The 14,495-nt window shown below is 37.9% G+C and overlaps 2 protein-coding genes across 3 annotated transcripts; both read left to right on the forward strand.

The window, feature by feature from the left end:
* Positions 1–584: 584 nt before the first annotated feature.
* LOC110048451 (SMAD family member 9-like) lies at positions 585–6,367 on the forward strand. Its single transcript, XM_020754248.2, has 4 exons — positions 585–1,208; positions 2,050–2,217; positions 2,994–3,104; positions 3,683–6,367. The coding sequence occupies exons 1-4, from the start codon at positions 803–805 to the stop codon at positions 4,318–4,320; spliced, it is 1,323 nt and encodes a 440-aa protein (XP_020609907.1). The 5' UTR covers positions 585–802; the 3' UTR covers positions 4,321–6,367.
* A 2,005-nt stretch (positions 6,368–8,372) lies between these two features.
* LOC110048444 (exosome complex component RRP43-like) lies at positions 8,373–14,249 on the forward strand. Of its 2 annotated transcripts, XM_089274135.1 has the most exons (11): positions 8,373–8,412; positions 8,485–8,521; positions 8,682–8,745; positions 8,871–8,944; positions 9,613–9,658; positions 10,036–10,141; positions 10,306–10,351; positions 10,866–10,962; positions 11,995–12,115; positions 13,157–13,263; positions 14,062–14,249. In XM_089274135.1, exons 1-11 carry the CDS (start codon positions 8,396–8,398, stop codon positions 14,172–14,174), a joined length of 828 nt encoding a protein of 275 aa, XP_089130261.1. In that variant the 5' UTR covers positions 8,373–8,395; the 3' UTR covers positions 14,175–14,249. The 2 variants fall into 2 exon arrangements, with proteins under 2 accessions (XP_089130261.1, XP_089130260.1); XM_089274134.1 differs by lacking the exon at positions 8,373–8,412 and having other exon boundaries at positions 8,419–8,521.
* Positions 14,250–14,495: the final 246 nt, after the last annotated feature.

Below are 14,495 nucleotides of genomic sequence, written 5' to 3' on the forward strand. Positions count from 1 at the left end.
CATCTTCACGGGTAGACAAAGCGGTCAGAAATTACAGTGTTTGTATGAGAATCCGATGGCAAATAACTTTTTGCAAAATCAAATTTTACACAAGTTGTGAATCGTAACATTAAAATACTAGGTATAAGATTGTATTCACCAAGTTTGAAGGATGTAGCTTGGCTAGAAGACGTTCAGTTAATTTTTCTAATTTTCCATACCTTTGTCTGTATTTTTTCCCGCGAACCGCATCTACCCAGCCAATTTTGCAGACAAATGTATGGAAAATTAGAAAAATTAACAGTATTTTAACGTTTCGATAAACAAATTGTGTAAAATTCATTTTTGGAAAAAGTTATTCCCATACAAACACTGTAATTTCTGGCCGCGGCTTTGCCTGCCCGTCAAGATGGCGTACATGTTTTAAGGCCTATCGATATGTCTGAAGGAAGTTGTTCCACACCGTGTTCCAGGATATGATCTTTTTTTAGTTGCTTTAAGTTCAAATTTAAGCAAATTGGGAGGGGCACTTTGCCTCCAAGGGAACAGCCCTGTCCCTACATCATTTTCGCTCCCTCCCCTCCCATCTATTTCGTCTAATCACCTTGGCGTCACCTGTCTGCCGATGTCCAAGGGAAGATCGAGTGACGAAGTATTTGTATGCGCAAAACTCACGGTTGTCTCGTGTTGTCTCTCCTTTGTCAGTAGGCAAGACCAAAGTATATGGCTGTGCGAAACAAACATCAGCGGGTAGACGATAGTATTTTCGGCAAACTGGGGCTAGCACAAAATCTCATTGGGTAGTGGTTTGTACCTTTCGAAGATGGCTAACATGTCTTCATTGTTTTCATTTACTCACCCCGCTGTGAAGAGACTCCTCGGTTGGAAACAGGGCGACGAAGAGGAAAAATGGGCTGAAATTGCTATTGCGTATTTATCCAAAAAGCTTAAGAAGAAGAAAGGTGCTTTAGAGGAGCTGGAAAAAGCGCTTTCAAACCCAGATCAGCCGTCGCAATGTGTAACACTCCCTCGCGGTACAGACGGACGCATTCAAATCCGTCACAGAAAAGGTCTACCACATGTAATATACTGCCGCGTTTGGCGATGGCCTGATCTTCAAAGCCCCCACGAGTTAAAGGCATTGGATTGCTGCGAGTATGCGTTTGCGCTAAAACATCTAAAAGAAGTGTGCATTAACCCTTTCCACTACAAACGAGTTGAAAGTCCAGGTAAGTAGAGCTTGCTAAGAGCCGAGTTTATTTGTAAGCAAGCTTAAATGTCAACAACGCAGTCCTAACTAAATATCAACTGTTTATATTTTTAATCTGTGGCAATGCAAAAAAAAAAGGTGTTCTGAATTTTGTTTGTATTCCAAAACAAGCAGTCCATTATCCAATGGGAACATTTGTTCATTTCTATATGAACCCCCGTCCCCCTGGTTGGGGGGGAATCCCAGGGGAACTTGCCTACAACTCGTCATAATTTGTCAATTGGTATAGCACTTATATCAGGGTGGTAAATGTAAAATGACTGCTGTTGGAGTTTTGCAGTACTTGTTAGACCGTTGAGTGGAAAAATTGTATTGTGTTGTTCCAGAAAATATCCATACCCCTCCCACGGAACGTTTTTTAGCTTGAACCCCCCCCCCACCCCTTCAGAAATTCTATTTTAGTGTCATACTTTCCTTTAAAAAATTGGACTTTTGAAACCCCCCTCTCCCTTGGAATTTCCATTAACCTTCCTTTGTGTAGGTATGGATATTTTCTGGAAATGCACATTCAGTGTCAGCTTATTTGTTGTTTTAGAGGGTGACTTTGAGCCATGCCCACAAATGAGATTTGGGTACCTTTCAGGGCTACTTTTTGAAATTTCTAGCGAGGCTTCCCCTGACATTTCTAAAGGGAATCAAGTGCTATTTTTGCCATTTTTTGCCGTCTTCCTGTCGGTATGTTTTCCTAGTCCATGTTATTATAAAATGTTTGAAATGATATTTGCCATTACAAATTGACACACTTGTTTTTTTTTATATAAATAAATAGCATTATTTTTTTGCTGTCTTCTTTTCAACAGTTTTGCCACCAGTATTGGTACCACGACAAAGTGAATATCCAAAACTTCCACCCCCGTTACCTTCCCCGTTTCGTAGTGCTGAGGAACCTCCAATGCCATACAATGCCTGCTTTCCATTCAAACAACAACCACAACAGGTGGATAAGAGCCCAAACATCTATGTGCCAGGTAAGGCAGAGTCTATTAAGACATCAGTGAGGAGTGGTTAGAGGGCCTATCAGCACTGGTGCTTAGATCAGGTTTTTGTAGCAAGAAATGACTAGGAGTATTGGATCCTAAAGCTGGGGGGTGGGGTTATATGGGCTATATAGGTATGTGCGGCCCCAAAGGGTAGCGTTTTTCAGCCGGTTTGGTCATAAATAGGGTATCGATTTTGGCCATTTTGGGTATAAATAGGGTATGGTTTTAGCACTCTAGTCTTGAATTGGGTATGTTTTTTAGAAGAAGCTACCTTTTCATCTTTATTGATAAAACTGTCAACAAAAGCCCTTTATAACTTATGTTTAGGGTGACTGTGTCAGCCACAACGGTCATAAATAGGCTATTAAATTTTTGGATAGGTCATAAATAGGGTAGCAAAAAACACAGATAAATAGGGTAAGGGTTTTGGGAAGTGGGCCACACACCCCCACCCAACTTTTCTGGAAGTACTCTTCCCCCGGGGATCCTAAGCCATTACAGGTGATTCCTGGGCATTCAGTAAGGTTGCCCTGGGCAACAATTTGCTGACCAGTACTCATTTGTACTCCTGGGTAGAGAGAGACACTTTGGAGTACTGTAAAATGTCTTGTCCACAAACAGAACACAGAAGATTTAACAGGGCCCAAGTACCCTCCAAGAATCCAGTGCTCTAAGCATTTAAACACCAATGTACAATCCACCGTAACTTCAGTTTACAATTATTTTGTAAGTTTTATGACATTGAATGTGTTCTTTTTGAATAGAGTCACCAAAAAGTTATATTTCTGAAGATGCGGGGTCTCCTTGTTCGGTGGATCCTAATGCTATGGATGTGGATTCTGTAGGATCTCCACCAACAATGGTGAATCTGCCATGTAAGTTGACACGGTACTATTGTAGTGAGGTGAAGGAAGCAGATAACTTTTTTGTAACATCTGTGTAAGCGTTGCAGAGTGTTATTACACTGTTAATCAGGCAAAGAACTCTGGATGATATTGTGGTTTTACTGAGTGTAAAATAAGCTTGTACAGAGATTCTTTTTGGATTTGAACCATGGTTGTTGTCGTAGTGTGTCTACACTCTCAGAAATCACTGAACATCTTAGAGGAGCTGATGGAATTTTGACCACATGCAAAATTACCTTTAAATTGAAGGTAATCTGAAAATAATAGTTTACTCTGATAGAAAAACACCAAAGAGGTAATAATAAACCATAAATTTAAGGAACAAGGATAGTTAAGGATGGAGAAGATCGACACAGATTACAAAATATGACAAACATGAAAAATCTTGTCTAAACTTTTCAAGATGCGCAAACTGTGATGTAGCTCCTTTAATAGGAGTAGGTGCCCCACTTTTGAAAGCCTAAGTGCAACATGACAAGTTTATAACTAATAGCTTTTACTTATTTATTTACTAGAATTTTATATTGTACAACATTTTTTCCTCTTAGATTTATCCCATGTGACACCAGTGAGTTATCATGAACCTTCGTCATGGTGCTCTATCTCCTATTATGAGCTGAATAACAGAGTTGGTGAGCAGTTTCAAGCTAACTCCACTAGCATCATTGTGGATGGATTCACTGATCCTAACACTGCAAACTCGGAAAGATTCTGCTTAGGTCTGTTATCCAACGTCAATCGTAACTCAACCATTGAGAACACAAGACGACACATTGGAAAAGGCGTGCATCTGTATTATGTTGGTGGAGAAGTTTATGCTGAATGCCTGAGCGATTCTGCCATTTTTGTTCAGAGCAGGAATTGTAACCACAGTCATGGGTTCCACCCTACCACAGTTTGCAAGATTCCGTCAGGATGTACACTGAAAATTTTCAACAACCAGGAATTTGCACAGTTGCTTTCACAATCAGTTAACTATGATTTTAAGGCTGTGTATGAGTTGGTAAAGATGTGCTCAATTCGTTTGAGTTTTGTCAAGGGTTGGGGAGCTGAGTATCATCGGCAAGATGTTACTAGTACACCATGCTGGATTGAAATCCATTTGCGTGGTCCACTGAAGTGGCTTGATAAGGTTCTCTATCAGATGAGAGAACCAGAGGACAGACCAACTTCACACTCGATATAAGGACACACATGGATGCAATGGAGAATTACTTGCTTTGGGTGGAAGCATTCAATGATGTTTACAAACACATGGAATTTACAACAGAGACATTTTGTAAGTTGGATCAGATGTTCTTAATATTGTGTTGTATAACAGAGATTCTTGTCAGAATATACGTCATCTCAATCGCCACTGAGCTAGAAACTTTGTGAACCCACAAGCTGATGTTTATAACTCATTAGACTTGCTGAACAACACAAAGATAGATGTTAATGAACAACAAAGCCATTGGGCTGATAACTTTATAAAATTATGTACTAAATATCTTATATTTTTCACCATAATATGGTAATCAAAATAAGATAACAAATTAGATATTTTCACGATCATATTCAACTAGATATTTTGTTTTAGTAGCCTGTCTAGCAGTCTATTGAACGCTGCTGTTATGAAATTTCATTTTAGTTTTCGGCGGTCTTTTTAGCTTCCGGATTGTGCTGTGAGAGCATTGAGCTCTATGTTTACTACATGATATTAATATGTAGTAGTTTTGATTCATAAGAACAGATAGTCATATTTCACTAAAAGAAATGCATTAGCTCCTGTATCAACGTGAACTAATGATGAAGATGAAACTTTGAGTCTGCCTCCTAAAGAGACATTCTTTTGCTTCGTTACACATTTCTCCTCAGTGAGAGACTGGAAGAATGCATGATAAGCCTAAAGAATGCACAGAAGGCTACTAAATCAACTATTTACAGAATAATTATATACGTTGTCAAGAAATACACTTGCTACCAATACCAATAATATTCTTTTACAAGAAGATTTTTCTAGAATATTCAATCAACAGTTTTTCATTTCTTTTTTTTGTTTTTTTGATGTTACTGCACCTTTCAACAACTTGAGGACTCTGAAGTTTGCATCTTAACTAATGATTGTGTTTTTGGCTGTAATCTATCAGGACTATGATGGAAACCAACGAACCTTGAAAAAGAAAAGAACTAAACAAAATGGGTCAAAATCTGTAATTAAAAAGCCACAGACATGACTTTTTGAACATACTGAAGTAAACTTTTTTTCTTGAGATGTCCACTAAGGTGATTGAGGGCAGCACAACAAAACTGTTAGCAGAGTTTGCATGCTGTTGAAGGAGCAGTAAATAAAACAGTGTACAGTGTTCTTTAAAGAAAAAAACAGCAAAGCAGCACAAGGAATGGTCTTTGGAAATAATATAAATATAGAGCTTCAGTTAATAAATCCTCCATTGTAGTTCTAAGTTGATTGCATGTATGTAAATAATCATTAACACACCCTAGCTGAATAACTGAGAAAGTTGAGTGTGGTTAAATGATTTTACAACTAACCGGTAATTGGAGGTAATGGAACCAATCTTGAACATTTGTATAATTTATGTATGTGGGTAAAATACCTCTGATTATCTTGCATAACGTTCCCATGCTTTTAAAGCTGCAATTCTTTGTCAGATAAGATTTGTATAAAGAATAGATATGATGTGAAAGTTAGTGGGACTTGTTCAATTTTTGGTGTTTTATAATGCACAGTTGTAATGAAAACTTGTTGAAAACATATTGCATTACATTCATATCCTGTAGCATTATTTTGATATTAATAATGTTATAATAAATTATATAATATTGCCTAAAAACAGCTAATTGTATGTAGACACTGAATTATTCAATTTTCTGTAAGGGACTGGTTAGCCTAGAACCTTGTGGATAGCTCTCTTCCTGCTCTTTCACTTTGACCTGAAAGATCATGATGCCACTGAATGACACCAATCATAATTTACCAGGTCCTTATTTTTCTTTATGCCTTAAGGTGAGAGAAAGAAATATGCCTGTAGAGTAGAGACTATACCATGGGCTGGTTGACTAGGTCTTCTATGAGAAGCTTATCACCCCGTCAGGGTGATAAGCTTCTGCTTCTATGTAAAGGATTTTACTATACTGCACATACTTGTTGGGTAACTTATCTTATAAAATTAGTAAAATATAGCAGGAATAAATTATTGATATCAAAAATAAAATAATGGTTATGACAAGAAGTCTTTCCAAGTTATATAGGTGGCTGGCTTAGCTGTTTTGGCAACGTTATCTTGATCTGTTCATTTTTGTCATTGACAGCAAGACGGTGACTACTTAACTTTAAGGGGTTATGAAATACTGGCTACAGAAAATCAATTTGACATGATTTTCTTTCATGCTGCTCGACAACTGACTGAATGCCTGGAACGGGCTGAGCACTGCAGCCACCAAAATAATTTTTTCCCCAAGTGCTCTTCGTAATCCTCTATTTTTCACATTGTAACAAACCTGAATGCCTGGAGTAGGATACTGCAGTGGTAAACAATGGTTATTCACGTTAACAATATATATATCAAAAGCTACATTAATTAAATTAATTAATTTAATACAAATTATATTAAAATTGGTTTTGCGATTACTACGCCATGCGATTGGCTTAAAAAACTCGCACCACTTTTTCATCCAATCAGAAGTAAAACCAAAACCAATCGCAACTCGTTCGCACGCGTTTTCCGGCGCTTTGCGTCAGCCACATGTAATTACTACGAGTTTTGATTGGTTCACTGTAGTGTTTATTGCTTGATGTCTATCTTTGATCGACAGAAGTTAATGTATTGCAGCGCAGCCTAAACCTCGGCCTGGCAGCTTGCTCCGTGCAAGTTTGCAAAGGGCCTCGCTATGGCATCGGTTTCCATAGCAACCGTCCAAGCACCGATCTCTCAGTTGGGTACCGCCTTCCTTTCGGGGCCACTCCACTGGTGCCTTGTTCCTTTGCATTCCCAGCAACACCCCGCCTTCGTTCGTTGCGTAGTGGAACAGACATTAACTTTGTGATTGGCTAGAGTGATTACTTTGGTTTTGGTTTTGCGACAGTCAATTGAAAACCGCTCTAATCTGCAAATTAAATTAATAAATAAAATCAAGTGTCCATATACCATAAAATTCAAAGGACCTTTTTGAGGGGCTTATTTTTGGAAGGGGCTTATATTCGGAGGGGATTACTATAGGAGGGAAATTTGCGTTTCAAAATTGGTTGAGATTATAATTGGAGGGAAATTTGTGTCAAAATTTTTGAATGTGCAACTGGTAATATTAGGGTTTTAGCTAGAAATTCGTAACAAATTAATCACACTGAAAATGCCAAGTTCAAACACAACGGCCATAAACCGAACTTCCTTGCAAATACTTTGTCTACAGACCGAAGGAATTCAAGGCGCGAGTGAAGGGCGAACTGCGTAAAAGACAATAAACTTGAACACTTGTTGACCACATTGCTTTAGTGCACAGAACATTCTTTATGACTAAAAAAGGCTTCCTGATAATGGTAATTATGTGTAGTTTGCTTTGGTTTGTATAACTGAGGATAATTTCCAAATACAAGCCCCCGGGGGCTTATATTCGGAGGGGCTTATTATAGGTGTCATGAGAGTTCCAATTTAATTGTGTGACAGTTTATCCTATTTTTAAGTTGCGTGATTCAGGGAATCTAGGAATAATAGAAATCGGAAGCACGTGCCTGACAGTCTCAATTAGTTCAGTCGATGATTACCAGTTAATTAGCACCAGATTGTAAACGCGTTTCATCTTATCAACAAAACTGTTTAGAAAGGGTTGTAAGCCAATCAAATTAGGTTTCGGTAAGTTTTAAGGAGTGCCGTGTGTTGAGTCTTTTAGTACAAGCACACAGTCAGAGCGAGAGAGGAAAAGGAACCTTGTAATCTTAAAATAAACTTGCGAAGTTTTCAAAGAACGGCCTGTTGAGTCTTGGCATTCGCTACAATAGAAGTATTTTTGCGTTTCAGATTTGGGGGGCTTCTATACGGAGGGGTTCATACACGGAGGGGCTTATCTTCGGAATTTTACGGTATGGTGGAAAAGTCTGGACAAGTTGGACTAGAAATGTGATGATTTTAAAGTGGCAAGGGGGAGGGGCCTGGAGGGGCTAAGTTTTAGTCTATTTTACCAAAAGTGTTCGGGGATGGGGTAAAGCTATCTGAGTCTGCCGTACTGCAAGCAAGCGGCTAGTACCAATCTCACGATCGATCAAAATGGCGGCCGATTTTAAGTAAGCTATGCACATGTTTTTCTCGTCATGTAGCTTTTCATTTGGTTATTTACCTTCCTTTCTGCCCTCTAGGACTGCGCAACCTTTAGAATATTACAGGCAATTTCTGGTAAGATGATTGATCTTTTACTATAGTAATGTTCTGTTACCGTTTTACGCAGAAACAACTTACGTCAGGTGAAGTTAAGATCCCAAGCAGAGTTATAATTCGCAGAAATTCGTAGAAACAGAACTTATGAGGCTTTAAACTTTCTGCCGATTATTTGTAGAAGGAGGATGTGAGACCAGATGGTCGTGCACTTTTGGAATTCAGGAAAACGATTCTTAATGTTGGTAAGACAATCAGCTTACATGTCTTACATGTATTCTAATTTTGCATGAGATGTTTGGTAATAACAGGTAAGACTACCGTATTGTAAGTATGTTAGCTTAACCATCTTTTCAATCAATATTTTCAGGTTCAATATCGACAGCTGAAGGCTCGGCTTTGGTCAAACTTGGAAATACAACAGTTGTTTGTGGAGTCAAGGCAGTTAGTATAATTGTAGTGTACTTTAAAGACTTAATAATAGTGAACTAAAAATAAATTAGAGCAAAACATGATTGCAGATAGTCAGATTTTCAATTTCTGATTGTAAAAAAGTTAATCAACCAGCTTTATCATGGTCTTCACTCCTATAGACCATAGAAATGACATTAGAAAAGAAGGCAATGTGAAATGCAGGCTGTGAACTGCATGTCAACTGCAGACTGCAGACCAGGGTAAAATACAGCTAAAAAAATTGTGAAGTCAGGATGGTGCTTTTCTCCAGTTTCAGTAGCTTGAAGCATCAAGGAGTGTTTCTACTTCCCCCTGGATGATATGCTAGTCCATCGCAGGGTTACCTCCACCATTGAATTTGGCCATTTATACACCTGGGTAGTGAGAGGTACTGTGAGAGTAAAGTGTTTTACCCAAGAACACATCACAATGTCTCCAGCCAGGGGTTGAACCTGGACCACTTGATCCGGAGTCGAGCACACTAACCACGAGGCCACCACACCTCCCATAAAATGAAGACACAAGTTTATTTCTTAACCACTTGTGAAACATATAGCTAGTGTTTGACAATACATAAAACAATAAATAGGAAGGAAACATAACTCACAAAAATTAATGTTCATACTAATATCAGTTTCCCTTCTGGTTTTCATCCTTAGGAATTTGCTGTGCCAAGCCAGGAGAATCCAAAACATGGATTTATTGGTCAGTCAAAGATTTTCAATTATTTTGTATTTTTTACAATTTGTAAAAAATAATGATTGTATAGATAGTCTTTGCAAGTATTGACACATATATCCACTTAAAGATGAAGTTGCACTTTATTTTATTTATACTTGATGATCAGTTTGGAAAAGTGCCGGGTAATAGGACACGTGCTCAATATTTTACTCTTGTTGCATTTTAATTAATCCACTTTCTGATGTACATGTAGATCTTCCTAGTCACTGTTCTTTAATCAAATTTACAAAAGTATAAATTTCAATAGTTAAATATGCATTGTTATAATTATGATCAGTATTAATTTTTAATGGGACAGTTTACAAAGTAGTGTTTCATTATAATTGTGATTTTTAATCCAGTTCCCAATGTAGATCTCCCTCCTCTTTGTTCGTCACGTTTTCGTCCTGGTCCTCCTAGTGAACAGGCGCAAGTTCTCAGCCAGTTTGTTGCAGATGTCATCTCAAAGTAAGTAGAAGACGTCCTTAACTAAATAAGGGTTGAGTGTTCCTCAATAAAAGTGGCATTTTTGAACTGAGTCAAATGAGAAGGCCAGCTTCAGAAACTGTATTATTTAATTAATTAATTAATCATTATTGATGTAATAATTATTGAATCATTTGCCTCGTCAGCTGTGAACCCATCAATCTTGAGGAGTTATGTATTGTGGAAGGCAAGGTAAGAAATGCGGTGCTCAACATCATGGCTTAAATTTAAATGTCCGACTTTCTTATGTTTATGAATATGTGGCTATACTGCTCTCTTTAAAGTTGGAAGGGGAGGGTACAAACTTAAGGAAATGTAAATAAAAAAAGGGAATTAACACCTCCAAAATAACTACTGTGTAGCAATGGTTTTGCCCTGTGAACCCTTCAGTCTGTTTCTATCTTGAGTGGTGATGTCACCAAATGGCACACACCTGAACTTGTTCCCAGGATCTTTGTGCTTGCTAAGGAGAGAGTGCCCTGGGACAAGGCTGCTACCATAGAATGTTCGGCAAAGCAAATACCTCTCAGAACACAACCCAGACACCACTGACCATAGTGAAGAGAATTTGTAACAAAAATACACAAGAACCACTTTCATAGCACTCAAAAGAAAAACCTTTTATCCTATTTATTTCCCCTTCAATACCCCCAGTCTAGTTATTTCTTACGTATACAATAAATTGTATCCCTGTTTTTTGTTACAGTTATCATGGGTCCTGTATGTTGACATGATGTGTTTGAGCTATGACGGAAACATAACAGATGCCTGCCTAGTAGCTACCATGGCTGCTCTACAAAACAGTGAGTGATGTTGTAGTGTCAGGAGTCAGCATCAAAAATTAATAAGAAGACACAGCCAGAAGTAACAGGGTCTTAATGTGATCAGTCACAATCACAAATACTGTTTATTGACTAAATATGTTACCCAAGTATTTGAAAGTCTTCGTATGCATTGCAGGCCTATGTTGCAGGCACATTACACCCAAACCATAAGATGCAGAATATAAGGCTTCATTGTTTTCATTCAAAGTTTAGTCTCTTTTGTGAGTATAAGATCTTAATGGAGTTCAGTCATGGTATTTTGAATTATTTTGGTCACATACAAAATTACCTTTAAATGGTAGGAAACCTGAAAATAACATATATGCATTTTGCCGATAAAAGTAAAATATAAAACTTTTAGGTAAAAAGCTGTTAAAATTATGAGTCTAAACGTTTTTGATCTGTTTGATCACCATCAGAGTCATGACGATCAAACAGATCGAAAACGTTTAGACTCATAATTTTAACAGCTTTTTAACTTAAAGTTTTATATTCTGAAAATAACAGTTTAATAAGATAGCAAAACACCAAAGCAATAATGATGAACCATAAAGGAACAAGGATGGCTAAGCATGGAGAAGATTAACACGGATTACAAACGACAAATTTGAAAAATTGGGGCTAAACTTTTCAATATGCACAAACCATGACTGAGCTCCTTTAAGATCTTGCTGAAGCCCTCAAGAAAATTAAAACGAACAGCCATAAAAAGCTAGCAAATTTACGCTCCTTAAAATTATTGTGGAGTAAGAATTTTTAACTGGTAGTTTATTTGACGGGCTATGAATATTTTGGAAATCTGATATTTTAGATATTAACATCTGGCCCACTGTATTTGTGTCATGTTAACAACTGCCCATTAAAAATAGCACATAAAAAGGCAGAAACAAGACAAAGCAGAAGAGAGTTCTTTGACTGGGCAGCATCAAGATGGCCCATTTGGCAAACCCTATAACTCTTATCAGCTGTTAAGTTAAAAATGAAGTTAGTTCTATGTCAATTCATTTTCAGCTCAGCTTTATTCAGTAAAGATAGATGAAGAAACACAAACTCCAGTACCATCTGAAGAGAGAGAAGTTCCACTGAACCTTAAAAAACATCCAGTTTCTGCCACGTTTGGTGTATTTGATGAGTAAGTTTTGATGTCTTTAGATGAAAGCTATTCTTTTATATTCTATGATCAATCATGATTTTCTGACTGGACGTCTTCTTACTTGACTGGTGGACTACTTACTAAATTGTCCTAGTGCACTCACAAGAAGTGTTCAATTTAGGAAGCTCATACCACCCTCAAATCACTGCACTCTGACAAAATCACTTCTGCCACTCTTTGCTCTGCCCAAGGGCTAACACTCGGAACATCAGCTTCACATTCTTACTACAGCGATAAATTTTCTGTTATCAAGCACTTAGTAACCTCTTGTACCCTCCTGCATCCTGCTACTAATTCAACCATCTTGTTAAAAATATTCTGCGCACACTCTTTATCCTTTCACTTGCTGCAACTACAGCAATATTTTTGATGTTATGCTTGAACATAGCCTGTAAATTAGGCAATCTATGAAGATCTCGAGGAACTGAATAAACCTTATTGTATTGTATATACCTCTTACTAACCGAGTTTGAGGGCCATACTGTGAGTTACAGACTGAGTTGTTCCCCATCAATTTATGGCCTAAGCGCAAAGCACGCTGGTCATAAATTGAAGGGGAAAATGAGGATTTGTAACTGACAGTCCAAACTGAGAAAACGAGGTTAGTAAGATTGATTATATCTCTACTGTGTGTCTGATGGCCTCGGGAACGATTTCTATTCACGCAGAACAGCGTCAAATTTCTGATGCACCTCGAAAGCAAAACAACTCAATTTGAAATCATTGTGAAGTGACTCGTAAGTTTTTCGTAGGTTTTAATACACAATTTCAGAAGTAACAGAAAGTTTTAAACTTTTACCTGCTAAACAAGTTAGAACACTTGGCAATACATCATGAACCATTTTGGCAACAAAAACAGCTTTAAACTTTAGCGGGCCGTACAGTAGGTTAAGGCCAACTGACCAATCACAGTGCGCATACTAACTGAGAGATATAATAATGCAACTTATCCAATTTTCTATGTCATAGGTCACGATTCCAACATTTTTTGTCTCTGCCATTTTTCTTTTTTATTTGTAGCACAGTACTGTTTGCTGATCCAACAGATGAAGAGGAAAACCTATTGACAGGAGTCGTCACAGTGGTTGTAACAGATGATGACAAAATTGCAGCAGTTCACAAGCCAGGTGAAAATTAATGTTAATTGATGTTAGCCCAAAAGTGGGCTAACATCGGTACCATCAGTGAGCAAACCTTCTGGCGGCGCTGGAAGTTCATTGGCCACGTTCTCAGAATGGATCCAAATAAACATACTAAGACAGTATTAACGTGGGCCCCAGAAGGAAGAAGTCGTGGCAGTCCGAAAGAGACTTGGCGGAGAACCGCAGAAAAAGAAAGAACAGCATTGTGTTTTGGCTCATGGAGCAAGGAAACAGTGGCTGCTTGTGACTGTGTGACATGGCGAAGGAGAGTGTCTGGCCCTATACCCACTTAGCGTTATGGTCAAAATCTAATCTAATCTATCCCAAGTGTACCTGCAGTAAGCCCTTTGCAAATGGAAAAGAGCATCTCGAAAATTGCAAATGGCCAATTTTGAGGCTCCTGGCATTAAAGAGTAAGTTTATTTGACAGTTTGAATTTGCGGAAAAATTTAGATTTCTCTGGAGAGCAAGCTCTCCAACAACATTTTTCATACAAATTGTCTTAAATTTGTTAAAATTCAAAGTGTCATAAAATCTCACTCTTAAATGCCAGGGACCTCAAACTTGGCCATTTCAATATTTTCGACATGCTTTTTCCTTTTCTGGCAGTCTGAGAAAAAAGGTCATGTGATGGCCTAGCTGCAAAGGGCCTATTAACTGATGGGCATGCAATACATACAAAGAACTAAGTAGCTATGGCTTTCCAAACATTTCTTGAAATGAAGCTATTAATATCAGTAATGATAGTAGTTTTTCTAAAGATACCCATTTTTCTCTTCAAAGGAGGATCACCTTTACCAGACGACAAGTTACAAGAGTGCTTCAAAAAGGCAGTAAGAAGAGGAAAGGAAGTCAGAGATCTCACACACACAGCTTGTGTTAATATTGATAGATGATTTTACTTTCCATAGCGATTTGTGTAAAGAAAAAAATTAACAATATTATAATAAACCATTTGATTGATCTTCTCAGTGATTGTCATGGTCTTTTGATCAGACACCTTTTTGCTTAGGCTGAACTATGTAGACTGTTCACAGCCCTCTATTTCCTCGTATTTGTATTTGATCATTGAATGTGCAGGTTGAATCATGAGAGAACTGGACACCAGTGCAAAACAGGAGACTTGAAGGGGTAGGGTGTGGGGACTGTTTTTCCATCACGTGTGTTAAAAAATAGAGAGGCTCTGAAGAGTCTACTGTGTCCAATAATTAGTCCTT

Source organism: Orbicella faveolata, unplaced genomic scaffold (assembly GCF_042242905.1).
Source record: "Orbicella faveolata isolate gen_17 unplaced genomic scaffold, um_ofav_v1 contig_35, whole genome shotgun sequence".
Lineage (NCBI taxonomy): Eukaryota > Metazoa > Cnidaria > Anthozoa > Scleractinia > Merulinidae > Orbicella > Orbicella faveolata.